At 36.0% G+C, this 17,840-nt stretch overlaps 2 protein-coding genes across 7 annotated transcripts; both read left to right on the plus strand.

Moving 5' to 3' along the window:
• Nucleotides 1-808: 808 nt before the first annotated feature.
• Nucleotides 809-8,675, plus strand: znf131 (zinc finger protein 131). Of its 6 annotated transcripts, XM_026261748.1 has the most exons (8): nucleotides 821-952; nucleotides 1,172-1,344; nucleotides 1,496-1,649; nucleotides 1,772-1,873; nucleotides 5,039-5,183; nucleotides 5,274-5,965; nucleotides 6,063-6,193; nucleotides 7,675-8,675. In XM_026261748.1, the coding sequence occupies exons 3-8, from the start codon at nucleotides 1,526-1,528 to the stop codon at nucleotides 8,185-8,187; spliced, it is 1,707 nt and encodes a 568-aa protein (XP_026117533.1). In that variant the 5' UTR covers nucleotides 821-952; nucleotides 1,172-1,344; nucleotides 1,496-1,525; the 3' UTR covers nucleotides 8,188-8,675. The 6 variants fall into 6 exon arrangements, with proteins under 6 accessions (XP_026117531.1, XP_026117537.1, XP_026117533.1 ...); XM_026261746.1 differs by lacking the exon at nucleotides 1,172-1,344 and having other exon boundaries at nucleotides 809-952; XM_026261752.1 differs by lacking the exon at nucleotides 1,172-1,344 and having other exon boundaries at nucleotides 809-952; nucleotides 5,277-5,965.
• Nucleotides 8,676-9,037: 362 nt separating this feature from the next.
• Nucleotides 9,038-17,729, plus strand: LOC113096374 (serine/threonine-protein kinase NIM1-like). Its single transcript, XM_026261754.1, has 5 exons — nucleotides 9,038-9,493; nucleotides 12,967-13,522; nucleotides 13,993-14,349; nucleotides 15,068-15,336; nucleotides 16,309-17,729. Exons 3-5 carry the CDS (start codon nucleotides 14,052-14,054, stop codon nucleotides 17,062-17,064), a joined length of 1,323 nt encoding a protein of 440 aa, XP_026117539.1. The 5' UTR covers nucleotides 9,038-9,493; nucleotides 12,967-13,522; nucleotides 13,993-14,051; the 3' UTR covers nucleotides 17,065-17,729.
• The last annotated feature ends 111 nt before the right edge of the window (nucleotides 17,730-17,840 follow it).

Genomic DNA, 17,840 nt, shown 5'->3' on the forward strand with positions numbered 1-17,840 from the left:
CTAATAAATAACCTTTAGTTTTAAGAGTGTATCAGTGGAGAGCTTTGTTTGTCAAAGGTGGATTACATGAGAGAAACAAAAAACATTTTAATATCACAAATTTCAACTTATCTTCAAATATCCTTAGTGAAAAATGTAATATTTATGTTTGAGGTCTTATAGGTCTAGATGAACAAATAATATATAGCTATAATTAATTCTTACAGAGTAATTGGTCAAAATAATGTTATTTTTAGACTTTAATAAATGCTGAGTTTTTTTTTCTAATTTGTGGATTTTTTTTCTCCAATGTGTTTTTGAACAAAAGTAACATTGCTACATTGGATCAGGGTTATTAAAACTAAAGCCATTAAAAACGTTAACTGAAATAAAAATATACAAATCTTACATTTATTTTATATTATCTAAAATAACTAAAACTGTAATAAAAATAAAAATGACAAAGACAATAAAAAATACTTAAAAATGAAAAAAGAAAACGTTTTAGAAACAAAACATTTAAAATTAAATTTAATTATTCAAATTAAAAAATGTTAAATGAAGTGAATAAAAATAATAATAATAATATATCAATGAATTGTATGTACAAGCATTCAAAATGTTTATTAGTAGGTAATTTTGTGATAAATTATAGAGTAATTATAGTATAGTATTATTGATTTATTTTAATCCAAATCAGGCTGCCAACCCCAAAATGTTACTTATAACACGTATAAGACGTATTTACATTTTCCATTCTTGAAGATGACATAATCTTTGGGCTCCGTCGCCCTGGTAACCACCACCTGTCAGCCTCGCGCGATAAAACTCTTCCGCAGGGGCTTATGGGAACTCGAGGCCAAAGCAAAAGCGACCGCCCTTTTCCGACGAGCGGAGGAAAAACAGCACATTCATCGATTCAGGCCTCCAACGAATAGAAGCTACTTCACTTAACAGCACAGCGTCACCCGGGGTAAGTTCTCGGGAGCGTTAGACACCCGGCATCACTCATTATTTAGCCGAGAGGGAATCTGTTTGATTAAAAGAGCATTTTAATGCGCGATTTGATGACGTAACGACAATGGTCCAGAAAACAAATGGCGAATGCGTTAGCATCCACAGGCCTAGCGCGCGAGGAACATGAAGTTGACTGGCACACATTGCTGCTTTTGCCGTTTGTATATTTCTGTAGGGCCTCTGTGCGGTTGGGCTGTTGAAGTCGTGGCTTTTGCAGCAGTTTGACCAGTTGGGTGTAAAGCAGCCCGTCTTGCGTAGAGAAGCTCCCTGTAGAAAAGCGCGTATTCAGCTTGCTGTTTAGAAATGACCGCTACTCTGTGGATCTGTTGGCATAGGGGCCATTACAAAGTATGTGCCTAATTCATCTGAAAACATTGTCTGTGTTAAATTACATAAGCTAGTTAAAGTTTGCAGAAGAATTTGTTGGCTGTAAAAATGCATTGACATTTAATATTTTAATATTGTAGAAGTCTACGTATGTTTGTTTGTTTCTTAATAGTACTTGCATGCGCAGGGAAAGGGCTGAGCCATGTCTGTTGATGGAGATGTTGACTATGGGCATGAGTTTCCAGCCCATTACAAAGTGATGCTTGACAAACTGAATGAGCAGCGTCAGCTGGATCAGTTCACAGACATCACTCTTATCGTGGATGGTAAGGTTTCCGGCCTTTCTACCTCAAAATATAGTATCTTACTGAATTATGCAAACTATTATACAGTTAAATAGACAGTTGCACATATTTGGTGGTGTTGATGATTGTGGTTACTTTAACAGGACATCAGTTTAGAGCCCACAAAGCTGTTCTGGCTGCCTGCAGTCAGTTTTTCCACAAATTCTTCCAGGACTTCACTCAAGAGCCTCTAGTGGAGATTGAAGGTACCTAACAATACACACAACTGTATGGAATCAAAAACTGTTATTTATTATTACAGTGTAGCCTGTTTGTTCTGGATAATGTCAAATCTTAATCAGTATATCTGTCTAAACTGGAAGCACCTGTTTGCAATCCAGTTGACGACTTGGTGGCATTTTGTTTGTATAGCAGATAATAGATTAGTGATGAACCGATATTGTTTTTTTTTGTTTTTTTTGACAGCTGATGCCAATATCTTGGAAAGCAGGGGGGCCTATCTATCTATCTATCTATCTATATATTAGTGTTGGGCGATATGGTCATTTTTTAAATTGTCATATCGTCACCCCCTTAGATCGACGATACATGATATTATCATGCATGGGTGGAGCAAGAGAGAGGGCACAACCCTTTTATTTATATATATATATATATATATATATATATATATATATATATATATATATATATATATATATATATATATATATATATATATATATATATATATATTTTTTTTTTTTTTAACTGTTAATATTTAAGACATTTGAAATAGTTTGACAGTGGTTAAAAAAAATGTGTAAAATAAACATAATTTAAGAATTTTTCTCAAATAAATAAATATTTTATAAAAACATTATTTAAGTTGAGCTGAGCAATTGTAACCAACAGGGCACTCCGTATTCTGGGAAGTTTGTGTGCATTTGGAATCATATTTTTTAAATAAAGTAAGGGTAACAGTCATTTTCATACAACACACAGTGAAAATGACAAATATGACAGTGGGCAAATGTATAAAGCGCAGCATAATTTAAAATCATGAGTTTAAAGTTTATAGAATTCAATTCACAAAGACTGACCGCCACACAGAGAACACTGGATCATGCTGGAGACACATACACACTTCACAAGATCTCAAAGCTGGATTTGACTGTTTGCTAGGTTTGTGAAATTAAATGTTCATTGGCCACTCAAAGATTTGTTTAAATTATATAAATGTGTATTTGCTTACTGCTGACAGCAAAGAGAAAGTATTATAATGTTTGCTTTTTTTTATTTTTTTTATTTTTTACTGCTAACAATATAAAAGCAATCGTTATTAGAGATTGACCGATACTGAATTTTGCCGATATCGATGGCTAGGTTGGACCACACTGGCCAATACAGATTAATTAACCAATAGCATTTAAAATGGATACTGAACAAAAACTAAAATAGTGCTTTATTAAAAAAAAAAAAAAAAACATACAAAAAAAAAAAAAACAGTACTGAACCTTACTAGTAGTAGTTCCTGTATTGTTTTAATTTTTTCCGCTCCTTTTTAATAGTTAAATTAAAGTTTATTAATCAAGCATGTCTAATTAATTAAAACCATGAAACGTATGCATTTTCACATTCATTTAATAAAAGTTGATGGCCCTATTAAATGCTTTATTTTTTCTCACCATATTTTTTTTTTATTGTTACCAAATTCTGTGTTTTAGCATGTCTTATTATTTGAATGCATAAAACAACTTAATTAATTTTTTTTTTTTCTTAAAGAAGCCTTATGATTTTTTTCCCCCTCAAAAATTCTGTGTTGTGTATTGATTTTTTTCTGGTTATCAAATCAAGACATGAACCATTAATATAATTTTAATTTTATCTTTTAATTACTGAAAAGTAACTTTTTTTTTTGCAAACAAATAGGATTTACTATATAAAAAAAATAATGTTATTATGTACATTCTACTGAAAAATCAAGCCGGACTTTTTTGATGGGTTTCTGTGAATACCTTTACAGTTCTGTGTATCGACTTTCCCAGCTTAATAGTTATAGGTATTAGTCCATATCGTGATTTGATTTAAGTGTAATGACCTGCTTTTAATTTATTAAAAATTTTACCAATTCCGTGACATTCCACGTTAAACTATGAATTCTATTCAACGATTCCATGTTTTCTGCATTGTGGAAAACGAAGGGCCCTACATTTATTCCAGTACAGTTTAACTCACATTTGAACTGCTTCTATCCTTAAACACTTAGTGATTATCTAATCAAAATAAAAGAGCAGCACAGAGTCTAGGAGAACTCGCCGGTATCACACACACTCCAGACACGTCGCTTCAAGTTGCCCTTGAGCAGCGGTCTAAAACTGTTTATTTATTCACCAAACAGACACAAGTTTACTTCAAGAATGAACAATGAGGCATAGATAAGTTTGAAGTTCATTGTTTAAAAAAACGGAGAAACGTAAATAGCAATCCAGACTTTATTAGAGCCACAGAAATACAAACGTTTCGATGAAAATGCTCGATATACAATTCATTATGTACATTAACAACGAATAGGGGCAAATATAATCCAATTTAATGGAAAACTATGTGAATGGCGTAGTAGGATTTTCTGTCAGCTGGATTTAAATCCGGGTCTGAAGTTTCTCGCTTTGTTCAGCGTGCAGCATCACGTGTACAAACAAACAGCACGTGCTGCCAGTGATTTCAACCACTAGAGGCCACTCACTCTCTGTATAATGAAAACACCCTTCTCAGCCGCTCCAGCAACAGACACAACCCGGAAAATTATGGGTATGGATTTTTGCTGATAACTGATTGTTCCATCACTCAACTATTGGTGCCGATTAATCGGCAAAACCAATACATTGGTCGACCTCTAATCATTATAATACTTTTAGTATACATTTATTTGTTTAACCTTTATATCTGATTATTAGGCAGAGTTCTATCTGTATTAGACAGAACTGTTCACAACAACAGTAAACGAGAGAGAGTGTGTGAGCTGTATAGTAGTAGTATCGCCTGATGCCGATATTTGACATTTTTCAGATATCGGCATCGGGCGATACGTTTTTCTGCTTAGTCAGAGAATGTAGCCTATACTTTAAATTTCAAGCTGTCAAAAAATGTGGGAGAATGTTTTGGTGCAGCTGCCTAGCATCACAATAGACGGCATCAGGTCCAATAGAGATCATCAGGTCCATACGTTTACATTTTTTTTCTGTCTTTGTGTCCTACGCTCTTATCAAAATTTTAAACCTGTCAGACCTCAAGTTTTTGTATCAAAGTTGATAGCAATTAAATCTACAAGTTGACACATTTCTACTTTTGTATTTATGTTCTCCCAGCATTAATAGTAATAATCTAAAAAATACTTAAAATATTAAATGCTCAATAATTTATTTCTCTAGGTGTAAGCAACACTGCCTTCCGCCACCTAATGGAGTTCACTTATACGGCTACATTAGCTGTGAACGGTCAGGAAGAAGTCAATGATGTCTGGAGAGCTGCGGAGTACCTTCAAATGCACGAGGCGATCAAAGCCTTGAACAACAGGTTATTCATTATTGTACTTTTTTTTTTTTTTTTTTGCCTGCTTTTATCCTGAAGTTGATTTTTAACTATTATGTTTCTTCTCCCATCTAGAAGGAATGGTACCACCTCAATAAACTCCTCCCAGGCCTTGACTGGAAAGAGCAAGGCTAAGAAGAGGAAGATTGCAGAGACCTCCAATGTGATCACTGAGACTCTTCCTTCAGTGGAGACTGAATCTGTTGAGATTGAAGTGGAGGTTGGCGAGGAACATATTGAGGTGGAGGAAAGTGGCCTGGTGGAAGTAGTGGATGCTGCCAGGAGTTCCACTGAACCCTCATCGGATGACTCTGCATTGGCCTTATTGGCTGACATCACCAGCAAGTACCAGCAGGGAAAGCAAACGGTCCATGTGATGAGAAACCAAGAAGATGAGACAATAGTCATGCAGGATGAGGCTGTGATGGCCTCCAAAACCCTGGAGAATATCGAAGTGGTGGAGGTTCAGATCTCTCAGCTGGACAACCTTTTCCGTTGTGACAAGTGTGACCGCTGCTTCAAACTCTACTACCACCTCAAACAGCACATGAAGACTCACACCACTACTCCAGATAAGGGCTTTGTCTGTAGACACTGCGGCAAAACATACGCCCGCGAAGGAGCCCTTAAACTGCACCTGAATAATTATCACTTTGATGCAGAGGAACAATCCCGACGGCAGAAAAAGAAAGTGCATGTTTGCGAGTACTGTGAAAAGCAGTTTGATCATTTTGGACACTTCAAAGAGCATTTAAGGAAGCACACAGGTGTGTGGGTGAGATATTATGAAGTTAAATGGATTTAAACAAATGTATTCAAGTTTAATCTCTAATCAGCTTTTATCATTTATTCATGTATATGTAGGTGAGAAACCCTTTGAGTGCCCGGAGTGCCATGAACGTTTTGCCAGGAACAGTACACTGAAGTGCCACATGTCAGCATGTCAAAATGGTGCTGGAGCCAAAAAAGGGAGAAAGAAGCTCTATGAATGCCAGGTTAGTTTTAACCAGTAACATATTATCCAAACATGCATTTCTAGTCACTTATAGGACTAAAAAAAACCCACGATCATATTTTAAGAATGTTTTGCACTCTAAGTGTTTTACAAAATGTTTTAACACTAAAACTAGCTCCTAAATCTGTGAAACATTAGAAGTAGTGAAGAGGACTCCTTAGTCACTATAAAGACCAAGCCACAGACTATCCTAAAATGGCTGTTGCTGACAATTTGCCCTAGAATAAGAACATTTGAAAAACATTTGACGATAATGAGCTTTTAAAAAGGTATCACCTTTGGTTTTAGAGGTTATTCCAACTCCAAATGTTCCTTTGATATTATATCCTTGTTTTCATTAACCAGCTGGACAAGAAGTAGCAGCTGTGCTTGTGTCCGGTTTGGTTTTCTTTTAAGTTTAAGTTTGCATGCTTTACTATCAGCTATGATTCTTCTACTCTGTTAATTAAAAAGGCTGTTTATATGCATATTCACTAATTATGAGTAGCACACGTGTAAGTGGCTGACAATTAGCTGAACATATAATGGTTTAATTAGTGACAGAGCCTGCTTCTTAAAACCTTTGAATATGGCAACATAATATTGTTATATTATATATTATATAATATAACTCTTCAATATTTCTATGAATAAATCTCTGACAGAGACTATCAGCAAATCACTGTGGACGTAATTAGTAAGCAAGCTGACATCATCCATAGAAAAAAGGTCAACCCCACCCTTACTCTTAGCTTAAACTTTTCTCTATTCCTTAGTAAAAGTTGAATAGGTTTTAAGAGAAAACACTGAGCTAAAAACTTTTACTGCTATTTTTGATCTTTCGATCTAGTATTTCGAAGTATTGCGCAATTTACATAAAAATGCTAAAGGAGACAACATAAAATGATAAGGAGTGCAGCAGCTTTTGTTTTTTGCCACGATAACTACAAAACTATGTTGAACGCTGTGGGTTTGTTTTAGACTTTTTTTTCGCCTTCACGTCCCGTAATGTTTTCGAATTGGTTCAGTAGGCAGAGAGGGGGTGGTGTTTTGTGGCTGTTCGAAGGCATTTGACCATGTGAGCATCCACACTACGAGACCAGTCTGATTGACTGCATTTGACTGCCTCAGTATCTCTGGAAGTGGTCGAAAGTGGACAAAACGCTTTACACCCCGTTCACACCTGTATTTAGCGTTGTCCACTTGATACTGGATCAACCAAAATGCATCTATCATTTTCAAATGCCAAAGCATCAAGCTTTATTTTTGACAGAATACTTCAGGCTTGTTTTCTTTTGTTAACAACCGTGGGTTTATAAATGTTATCATTTTAAGTTTGGGAAGGTGGTTGTGGTTGTGATGCCAAAAATGTAAAATAAATTGATTTAATTAAATGCAATTTAATAATTACACTATATGGCAGTTTCAGTTTTATTTTGCTTATTCTTGCAGCCCTACTCACTTATCTTTTTCTCTTCTCAGGTCTGTAGCAGTGTTTTCAATAGTTGGGAGCAGTTCAAGTACCATTTGGTGATCCACACGGGTGAGAAACCCAACCACTGCACCATCTGCGATCAATGGTTCATGCTAAATAGAGACCTCCACAATCATCTGCAAGAAATCCACGGCTTTCAGGAGAAGGTTATCGGCACAGAGGATGTCATGATTTCAGACCCAACCACGGTCTTGGCTGTGGCAGAGGTTGAGGACGGAGAGGAGAGGGTGATCCTGGAGGACGGCATGTGTGTGGAGCATATCACTGTGGAGCCGGTGGACGTTGTTGCTGTTGACGAGACTGTCATGGTGGAGGAAGAGCCTTCTCAAACTGTGGGTGGGGTGGAAGAGACAGTGGTTTTACAAGTAGATGGCGAGAAATTGAAAGAACAAGCAATAGAAATCCAAATAGAACAGGTGACTGTTGCAGAACCAGCAGACTGTGAAGTTAAACAAGAGGCAGTGGACCATTTGAAAGAAGAAAAGACTGCAAATGTATGAAAGGCCTCCCCTGTGCATGGACATTTTAAGTATAAACTTGGAAGGTGATCCAGGCCTTTTCCTCATTTCATACCACATTAATATTATACAGTAAGCTTTGCTTTTCACTTCTCAGAAAGACGTGTCTCTATAAATCTGATCACAGGTTCAGTCATGCTTTTTAATGTATGTTGTGGATAAGAATAGTATGAGGTGTAATTATTACATGAATAGTGCATGTCACCAAGACTGTTTCGGGGGTGGAAAGATTTACTTTTTTTTTTGAAGTTATCTTTGGATGTATGTTTATAGTGCGTGTAAGAAACTTATTTTCATAAAAGAATTAAAAAGCAAATTGTGTCCCCAGATAATCAAGAGACATGTATGCAGTTCTGTTCTTGAGTTTCAGCCAATGCTGAAATACAATGGTCCGCACAATTAATTTCTAGTAAATTTGCTGTTCAGCTGTACAGAGCAATAAAATGATGTATAAAATATTTGTCACAGGTTTTAACCCTGATGTGGCACTCTGAGCCTGTTTTCAGTAGCAGTGTTTAATGTGAACAGGAAATTAAATGTAATTGGGATATACAGCAACTCTTTAGTGCTGAAGTGGGCATGGGTTAAACCAGAGGTGCTCTGATCGCCTCTAAGGGCAGTGACTCTCAACTAGAGGGCCGTGACCCACTATGGGACCTTTAAAAATTTCTTGGAGGGCTGCAGGATGTTAAAATTGTTTCTCATCATTAATGTAGTTAATTTCAATATTATCATTAATATCTTAAAACAGTTTGATTAAAATGTTTAAAACATCCCATTATGATTATTTATATTTCTTTAAACAAATTAAAATATATGGTTGTCTATATATTTTGCAAGGGAATGGCTGTGTTACTGAAACACACTAGTTTATAGGATCATAATCACTGTTAATATATTGATACATTGATATGGATAATAATCTGGTCCACGGATAGTCTCAAAGGTAAGTTACTTTTTTGATGTTGTTTTTTGTTTAATTTAAACTAGAGTCTCCAATTTGTTACTCTTTTTACACAGTTTTATTTATTTATTTATTTTTGCAAAACACAACGGACATATATATTTTTTTCTATTTGGAAATGTCCTAATAGCCTATTGGTTTAAGCAACCCCCTTGTCCCACCTCCAAGCTGTGATTGGTTAACAGAGCTGTCCGTTATTTGACCTCCCTTTCGCTGTGACGGTGCACGGAGTCCTCGCGCATCACATTCAGTCTGTGACAGCCACAAGCTGAATGTTCCCGCAACGAATGCGCACAATATTTCAACGAGCAACGCTTCAGAAAGGTAAGGATATTTATCCTTATCGATTCCTATCATATTGAAAGGTTAAAAGCATGATGAATTCACGTTTGCCTACAAGTTGTTTACAAGGCTTTATAGGTATAATTTGTTCAGATATCAGCAGACAAATCTTGATGTTGATCAGCAGCGGTTGTTATGGAAGCCTGTAAACTACAATTCATCTTTGGCGCAGATACGAGCATCATCTCAAAAATGTGGCTGGTCTTATCATCACTCATAATTATATTGCACAGAGCTCATATAGGCACCAAAGTCTGACACTAACATGGGTGTTGTCACCTTTAGTGACTTTAGTGGCGTTTAAAATAAAAGATTTACCCTTGCAGAATAATTTTGTTAAAATTATATGAATTTATAATTAATGTAATATTTCATATTATATGTACTATTGCTAATATCTGTGTAAAAATATGTATTGTTTTTCTTTTTTTGACCAGCCTTTATGACTGAACATTTATAAAGCTTGACAAACTGATTCAGACTCCACTGATCAAATGACATATGTAATTAACATGATTTTAGTCTTGCATTTGGGAATTTGTGGGGGGGTCTATTCTGCTGAGGGTCTGGTGGTGTAAATAATAGGGCAGCATTAGTGTTTGAACAAAACAGGTGTGTGAATCTTCAGGTCTGAATGAATAGAGCTGATCCCAAATGGCTCCTGAATAGAACGAAGTATTAATTTACTCAGAATATTGTAATTTATGATATTGAATGATCCTTTGTAGTTTCTCATGGATTGATGTCAACTTTTGTTCAGGCTCCTTTGATGACTCCTCAGTCAGATAACATGAAACATGGTTTTAGGTCTGTGATTAAAGCTGCTATGATGGAATACATTAACAGGGCACAATGCAACAGAAGCAGCCTTTTTTTTTTCCTTTTTTTTTTCTTTTTTGTGGTTTCCTCTCATAATTTGCATGTTTTTTTTTTGTTCTCAAAGGTCCAAACATCATTTTAAAACTACTTAATTATGGTCTGTATTTAATACTCATCTAAGAAGCATTTGTGATGCTTGTGGTGTTGTGCATTTTTAATATAGAATTAATATCATTATTTAGAAACAGACAGCAACCTGTTAATCATTTTAACATGTATAGTAGAGCCTCTTTAAAATTTTTATTATTGTTATCCACACATTTTTATATGATTTGATTTTTAATTTAATAACCCATATTCTGTCATTAATGTGATAGTTCACCCAAAAATGAAAATACTATCATTGTTTACTTACCCTCAAGGTGTTCCAAACCTTCTAAACAGTTTCTTTCTTCTAAACACAGACAATATTTTGAAGAATGTGGGTATCCAAACACTTCAAAGTAGCCAATGTAGTGTGGAAAAAATATGGAGGTCACATTCTTTAAAATATCTTCTTTTGTGTTCAACAGGTTAGGGATGACATGACTTTGTCATCTGACTTATGGTGTTAGTTGCATCAACACCTCTTCTCATGGGATCGTAAAGTGTACAACGAATGTGCTTATTAGAATCTCGCTAGAAGTGGAAGATCATCCTGGTACTTTTTGCCAAATATTATATGAAAACTATGCATTCGGATATATAGAACTCTTTTTACATACTGTTTTTTCCCTGCTATATTGTAGGTAATAGGCATATTTCGATGTAGTAATGAAAGTCATAGTAAAAAAAAAAAAATGACATGACATACAGCAAAGTATGGTGACCCATACTCAGAATTCGTGCTCTGCATTTCACACACACCCGGAGCAGTGGGCAGCCATTTATGCTGCGGCGTCCGGAGAGCAGTTGGCGGTTTGGTGCCTTGCTCAAGGGCATGTAAGTCGTGGTATTGCCGGCCCGAGACTTGAACCCACTACCTTAGGGTTAGGAGTTAAACTCTCCAACCACTAGGCCATGACTTCCTTTAAGGAGCATTTCATAGAATGTGTGCCTGCATTTTAGAGCCAGAGGTTTTACTATCTGAACCCTGTACATGCAGCAAGGCTTTTTTCTTACAGGGGCCACTGATATCCCATGAGTTTAGTGTTTATCTTGTGTGTGTATCAGCGCCGGATTAGTAGAAATGGCCCTTGTGGACAATGCTTAATGCTTAGTCAGTGCTTCTTTCCCATGGGGCGTGTAAAGAATCGCAATATTGATGTAAGGACCACATTCAAAATCCTGCCCATGAGACTCATTTTAATGGTGCTGTGTCCCAGAAAGGAACTAAATTATGAGCTATATGCTTTTTTATAGTAATGGATTTATAAGGTAGATACTTCTGGGAATCCTTGCTCTGGTCTCAAGAGACCAAGTCAGTTATTCTGTATCCTAAAGCATCCAAAATTTTGCTAAAGAGGGGTACAGTTATAAGTGCTTGGTAGTGAGGTTCTGTGGTAGAAAAGCTTTTATATAGGGATGAATGAGTGCTGAAGGTGCAAGGGAGTTGTGCTTTATCAACGCTGGCATGAATTCACACACTACTGTGTGATGTAATACAAAAACTTGAAACAGAAGATTCTGCCCTCCCCTCATTCCGTACATTATCGGCCATTTTTTTCAGCATAATATTTTTTTTCCCAAAGTGATAATCCTTCAGTGCACATGTATTTCACTCAATCTTAATGCTCTTGAGCAGCTGTAGGGGATTCTGTAGAGACGAGCTGAGCAAAACTCCCCATTAAAGACCAGAGCATTTAAGCAGGTTGTCCAGGAGTTAAACAGGACAGATGTGAACTTGTACACTCAGTGCCAGGAAGGGTCAGAGCAGTATACTTTTCAATTTATATATATAATATTACACATTTTCTGAATTAAATCTAGGGTGTACTCATTTATGCAATTCTTCATTTAAGCAAAACTGGCTAATTTACTTATCTTACAGAAAATATTGGCAGATATTTTGTTTTTATTAAGTAGATGTTTAATATGTTTTAATTTTGCCATCTTTCCTTTATATATATTAGTGATCATTAAGAAAATAAATATTTTATATTAATTCAGAGGGGGTGTACTCATTTATACTGTGTATGTATATGTATATATATATATATAGAGAGAGAGAGAGAGAGAGAGAGTGCTCCAAATACACGGACATACAGACAGTGTTCTATGATAAAATACAGCAGATCCATCAGACATTTAAAACTCTTTCAAACCAGGAGGTGTCTGTGTTCCAGTGTGGTGTAATGGGGGTGTAGTGCTTGTCTTATGTGTGCTGTTACCACTCCGCGTCTCTAGAGAGTGAGATGACGGCACTCTGTGTTCTTATATTCTGCTCTGTTGGGACATTGTTACAGAAAACTACATCAGCAAACTCACCCTAATTGCATCCTGAAACACACACAAATGCACATAATAATTTCAATCACATCTGCAGTTAAAAATTTATTTAATACTTGTTTAAATAAATGAAATTATTTAATTAATACTGCTAAATGCATCAAATGTGTCATGCTACTGACATATTTTTTGTCTCTCTCTCTCACCAGGTAAATGTGAATCCATTAGTTTAGTCCCTATGTTTAAATTGGAGACTTAAGGGCTACTAAAAAAGACATGGATTAGGATCTCTGTAAACACTAATCGAAGAAAGAAGACTGTAGAGTGAGTCAGAAGCACCAAAGAAACACACCGAGGTGAACAAATGAAAGGGAGTGGCTGTTTTCCAGGTGGGACCCCCATTTCTGAATGACCAACCAGACAACGATGTTAAATGAGAGAAAGCACCGTACATGAAGCCAGGGCCAGCGAGAGCAATGTGGAGCCTTGTTATAGCAGCCAGACAACAATCACAGCCTTCATCGTTCTCTACGCTTATCCACAGTGCTTTTTTATTTTTTATTACTGAGAATACGAACCAATTAAGGAAGATGCAGGACTGAGGGGAAAGAACAGCACTGTGCTCTGGGCCACTTGGGTGAAGCTGATGAGCCTAAACAACTTCTCTTTTGTTGTTAGATATGTGTATAAGCTTGAGTTGAGATGAGGTGATGATAATGAGCTAATTTGGGAAATTGAAGCAGACGTACAGGGCAACATGTGAAGGTGAGAGAGGGCTATCCATTCATGTCTGAATGCTTTTATAATATATATATATATATATATATATATATATATATATATATATATATATATATATATATATTATATATATATATATATATATATATATAATAATAATATAAGAATAATATTTTTGTTAAATTATTATCATCAATATTGCTATTATTGTCTACTACATATATACATATATATATATATATATATATATATATATATATATATATGTATGTGTGTGTGTGTGTGTGTGTGTGTATATATATATATATATATATATACTACAATTGTAAGATTATTAAAATAATTATTCAGAATGTTTCAGTTTTTTATTATTATATAATTTGCTCCTTGATAAATTATGGATTTTGTTTATAGGCAGAGATAAAAAAGCTAATGTATTTTTTCCCTTCACCTTTTCCTCTGTTCTCTAATTGTGTTTCATTTCGTTCCTTCAGGTGGTGCCTTAGTTCCAGGTCTCCTGCCATGAGCTGAGCCCTCAGTGGTCTGTGGCAGGATGACTGCTGTCTACCCAGCTGGGGGGGACTCTGTTGGGGTCTCAGAAGTGGCCACGGGTCCCCAGCGTTATGCCCGATGGAGTCGACAAGACCGCTCTGACATCTGCATGGACGATGAGGGGACCCAGCCACACCACCTCACCCCACTGGAGAAGCTCAATCTGGACATGTGCCAAGATGAGATGATGGTGAGAGAGCTCACCGTGGGCCGCCGCATCGGCTTCTACAAGATTCGTGGCGAGATAGGCTGTGGAAACTTTTCCCATGTTAAGCTGGGCATCCATGCTCTGACAAAAGGTACATGTCAGTTAAGTTGAATTTTGTGTAATGGGTTATAACCTTTGACTTTACTGAGTGGTTTTCCCCATAAGCTACAGCAGGAGGCTAAAATATTGATTTATTTATTTTGGAGCAGCTCACTGACAATTTTATGAACCTGGAATATTCATATAGCTCACTAACACCCTGTAAAGTATTTTTATATTTTTTAACTCAAGTAAGCGTGCTTTATGCTCCGTGTTGTTCTCTTGATGAATATGTGTCCTGAGAGTCAAGTTTACATTGATATTGTGGGTCATGTCCTCAGTCAAAGTCAAGCTGAGACAACTTGTCTGGTCTAGACACAGCTTGATTATGAGGCATCACATTTCTGTTGAGACCTTTAGAATTTCCGTAGGCCTCAGCAAAGATTGCCATGTGTAAGGAATAGGAAGTTGTGGTGAGCCTTTACCAAGCCATTTGTGAATTCACTCGAAGAGCATTTTGAGGATTTGTACTAGTGCTGCGGCAGATCTTGAAGAGAGGATGTGGAATGACTTTCCATATCGCATAACACCATATTCAATACCAAAACTACTCAAATGTCTTACCTTTATTACTTGTTGACTTTTACTGCTGTTTGAATAAACAATTCATATATGCAGTTAGTAGGAATTCGGATGTCCCTCAGACAAAATAAAATGAATGTTTTCTGAATGATAATCTTCGGTAACTGAAACTTTGTTGTCATCCACAGACAAAGTAGCCATCAAGATCTTGGATAAAACCAAGTTCGATCAGAAGACCCAAAGGCTGCTGTCCCAGGAGATATCAAGCATGGAAACGCTGCACCATCCAAATATCATCCGTCTGTATGAGGTGGTGGAGACGCTGACCCGTCTGCACCTGGTCATGGAGTACGCAAGCGGAGGAGAGCTCTACACGAAGATCAGCACAGAGGGGAAGCTCTCCGACATCGACAGCAAGATTGTCTTCTCTCAGGTTCTCTCAGCTGTCAAGCATATGGTGAGATGTACATGATGCAAACAAATAGAATTCAGTGGGAAATCTGTTAGAAATGTGGACTAAACATATTCAACAAACATATTCTTGTCATGATTCTTATGTTTTTCCTGACCTTTCAAATTTGGCAGATTTAAGCCATTTTATGCCAGTCTACTTTTCCAGTTTTTTTATAATGTACATAGTTGGAGAACACATACATAAAGGTCAGTGACACAGTGCCCATATTTTTTCAGAATTTATTCAGAAATATAACGTATAATTCAATGAAAATTAATTGACACAAAGATCTATTATAATTTCATAGCTGAAATGCATCTGGATATAATCATATTATCGAATATGTAAGATTTTATATGTACAAATTTTAATCTTATGATTTTTGATTAGGTGGTAGAATTAGTTGTTGATTTAGATTAGATTAAATAAAAATACAATTGTAAAACTTGAAACTATTTGAATATACAGGTGCTTCTCAATAAATTAGAATGTCATGGAAAAGTTCATTTATTTCAGTGAAACTTGTATATTAAACAAATGCATTGCACACAGACTGAAGTAGTTTAAGTCTTTGGTTCTTTTAATTGTGATGATTTTGGCTCATATTTAACAGAAACTCACCAATTCACTCTCAACAAATTAGAATACTGAATATATTGAAATATTTTTAGTATAATTAATATTATAATTAATAATAATTATTTATTTATTTGCTTTTTTTTTGTGTTGTACCATGACTAAAATGTCCAAAATTGTAGTAAAAAAAAATATATGCATATGTAGAAGATTGCTACATTTGATTCAAAACAATGGTGAAACTTATTATATTATTATATTATATAAATAATAACAATGATAATAGACAAGATTTTATTTTAATATTTTGATACAAATATATTTACCCAGTTAAAACACATTATTCAAAATATCTGTATATTTAGAAGTCAATAGTAGTTTATCTTTCTCATTTTGCAGCATGACAATAACATCGTTCACAGAGACCTGAAAGCAGAGAATGTTTTTTACACCTGTAGCACCTGTGTTAAAGTGGGAGACTTCGGCTTCAGCACTGTCAGCCGCCGCAACGAGATTCTCAACACCTTCTGCGGTTCTCCCCCTTACGCCGCTCCTGAGCTCTTCAGGGATGAGCACTACATAGGTGCTTGTGTGGACATATGGGCACTGGGGGTCATGCTCTTCTTCATGGTGACTGGAACCATGCCCTTCCGTTCTGAAACGGTGGCCAAACTAAAGCGCTGCATCCAGGATGGGACGTACACAGTGCCTCCTTGGATACCGGAACCTTGCCAGAAACTGATCCAGGGCATTCTGCAACCCCAGCCTTCTGACCGCTACACTGTAGAACAGATGATGGGCTGTGAGTGGCTGCTGCCAGTGGAGTTTCCAAAAGCCATTGAGCCCTTCAAACTGGAACCACTCCATCTGGCTGAGTCTAAGCCGGGGGAGCTTGAAGAGCATGATATGGAGTTGAGGAACGCCCTGGAGGCTCTTGGCATCACCGCGGACCACATTCATAACAACCAAGGCAAAGACAGCAGGAGCTCCATCACTGGAGTCTATCGAATCCTCTTACACCGCTCACATAAACGACAAGCAATGGAGAGCATGCCAGTAGTTACTCACATAGTGAATGGAACTGATGCTAAAAAGGACCATCTGAAGACATACAGGAGCCTTAGGCATAAATCTAAACTCTGCATCATTCTGTGATGATCTGAAAGCAGCTCACAGACACTATAGCTCAGGTAGTTATATTTGATATACCTCTTTTGTTATCTTTTTTCACTTGAAAATGAGATCAGTGAATGCCTCTAAATAATGTAGTCCATATGAATGAATAGCAAGTATGAATGTTTGCAAGTGAGTGAGTGCAAGACTTTTGTCTTGTCATGGATGTCACATCATAAATTTATTTTATATATGTAATAAAGTGCTTCGGACTGCATTGTTTCAAACATTCTCTTTGCAGTATAATTTACCACACATGTTCTAAAACATCTTTTCTTATTGTGTGAAGTGATGCTTACCAATTTAATCATTCATTGCTGGCCAATCCTATTTTACTGTATTTTTCTAACGTTTTAATATATCTCATATGAGTTTAAAAGAGTGTAGTTTTACTGTGTAAAATAAGAATTGTGAAAAATTATAGAATTTTGTGAATAAAGTTTTATTAGGCCATGTTGAATTAGATGTAATTCTTTGGATATTAAAATGTAAAATATTAAAGTAGCATAAATAATGTTTACATATCATTTATAATTATAACTTTTTTTTTAATGTTGCATTGTGTGCACAAAAACAATTATATCTATTTATTACAATTACAATTAATTGTAATATAATTACAACTGTAATGAACACACATTTCTACTTCACTTTTGTAATAACATTTTCACGAAGTCTTCCTAAAGTAGCCTACAGATTCATAAATGGCGTATTCGAGGCATGACATTTAACACTACAACTCCCAGAAAGCCCTTCGC

The sequence above is a fragment of the Carassius auratus genome, unplaced genomic scaffold, assembly GCF_003368295.1.
Source record: "Carassius auratus strain Wakin unplaced genomic scaffold, ASM336829v1 scaf_tig00215912, whole genome shotgun sequence".
Classification (NCBI taxonomy): domain Eukaryota; kingdom Metazoa; phylum Chordata; class Actinopteri; order Cypriniformes; family Cyprinidae; genus Carassius; species Carassius auratus.

Bases quoted from the DNA above. Each gene is read 5' to 3' on its own strand.
- LOC113096374 (XM_026261754.1), top strand. From the start codon at position 14,052: ATGACTGCTGTCTACCCAGCTGGGGGGGACTCTGTTGGGGTCTCAGAA. The intron at 14,350-15,067 runs GTACATGTCAGT...TGTCATCCACAG, and splicing joins CATCCATGCTCTGACAAAAG to ACAAAGTAGCCATCAAGATC. The intron at 15,337-16,308 runs GTGAGATGTACA...CTCATTTTGCAG, and splicing joins TCTCAGCTGTCAAGCATATG to CATGACAATAACATCGTTCA.
- znf131 (XM_026261746.1), top strand. From the start codon at position 1,526: ATGTCTGTTGATGGAGATGTTGACTATGGGCATGAGTTTCCAGCCCAT. The intron at 1,650-1,771 runs GTAAGGTTTCCG...TTACTTTAACAG, and splicing joins CATCACTCTTATCGTGGATG to GACATCAGTTTAGAGCCCAC. The intron at 6,194-7,674 runs GTTAGTTTTAAC...TTCTCTTCTCAG, and splicing joins AGAAGCTCTATGAATGCCAG to GTCTGTAGCAGTGTTTTCAA.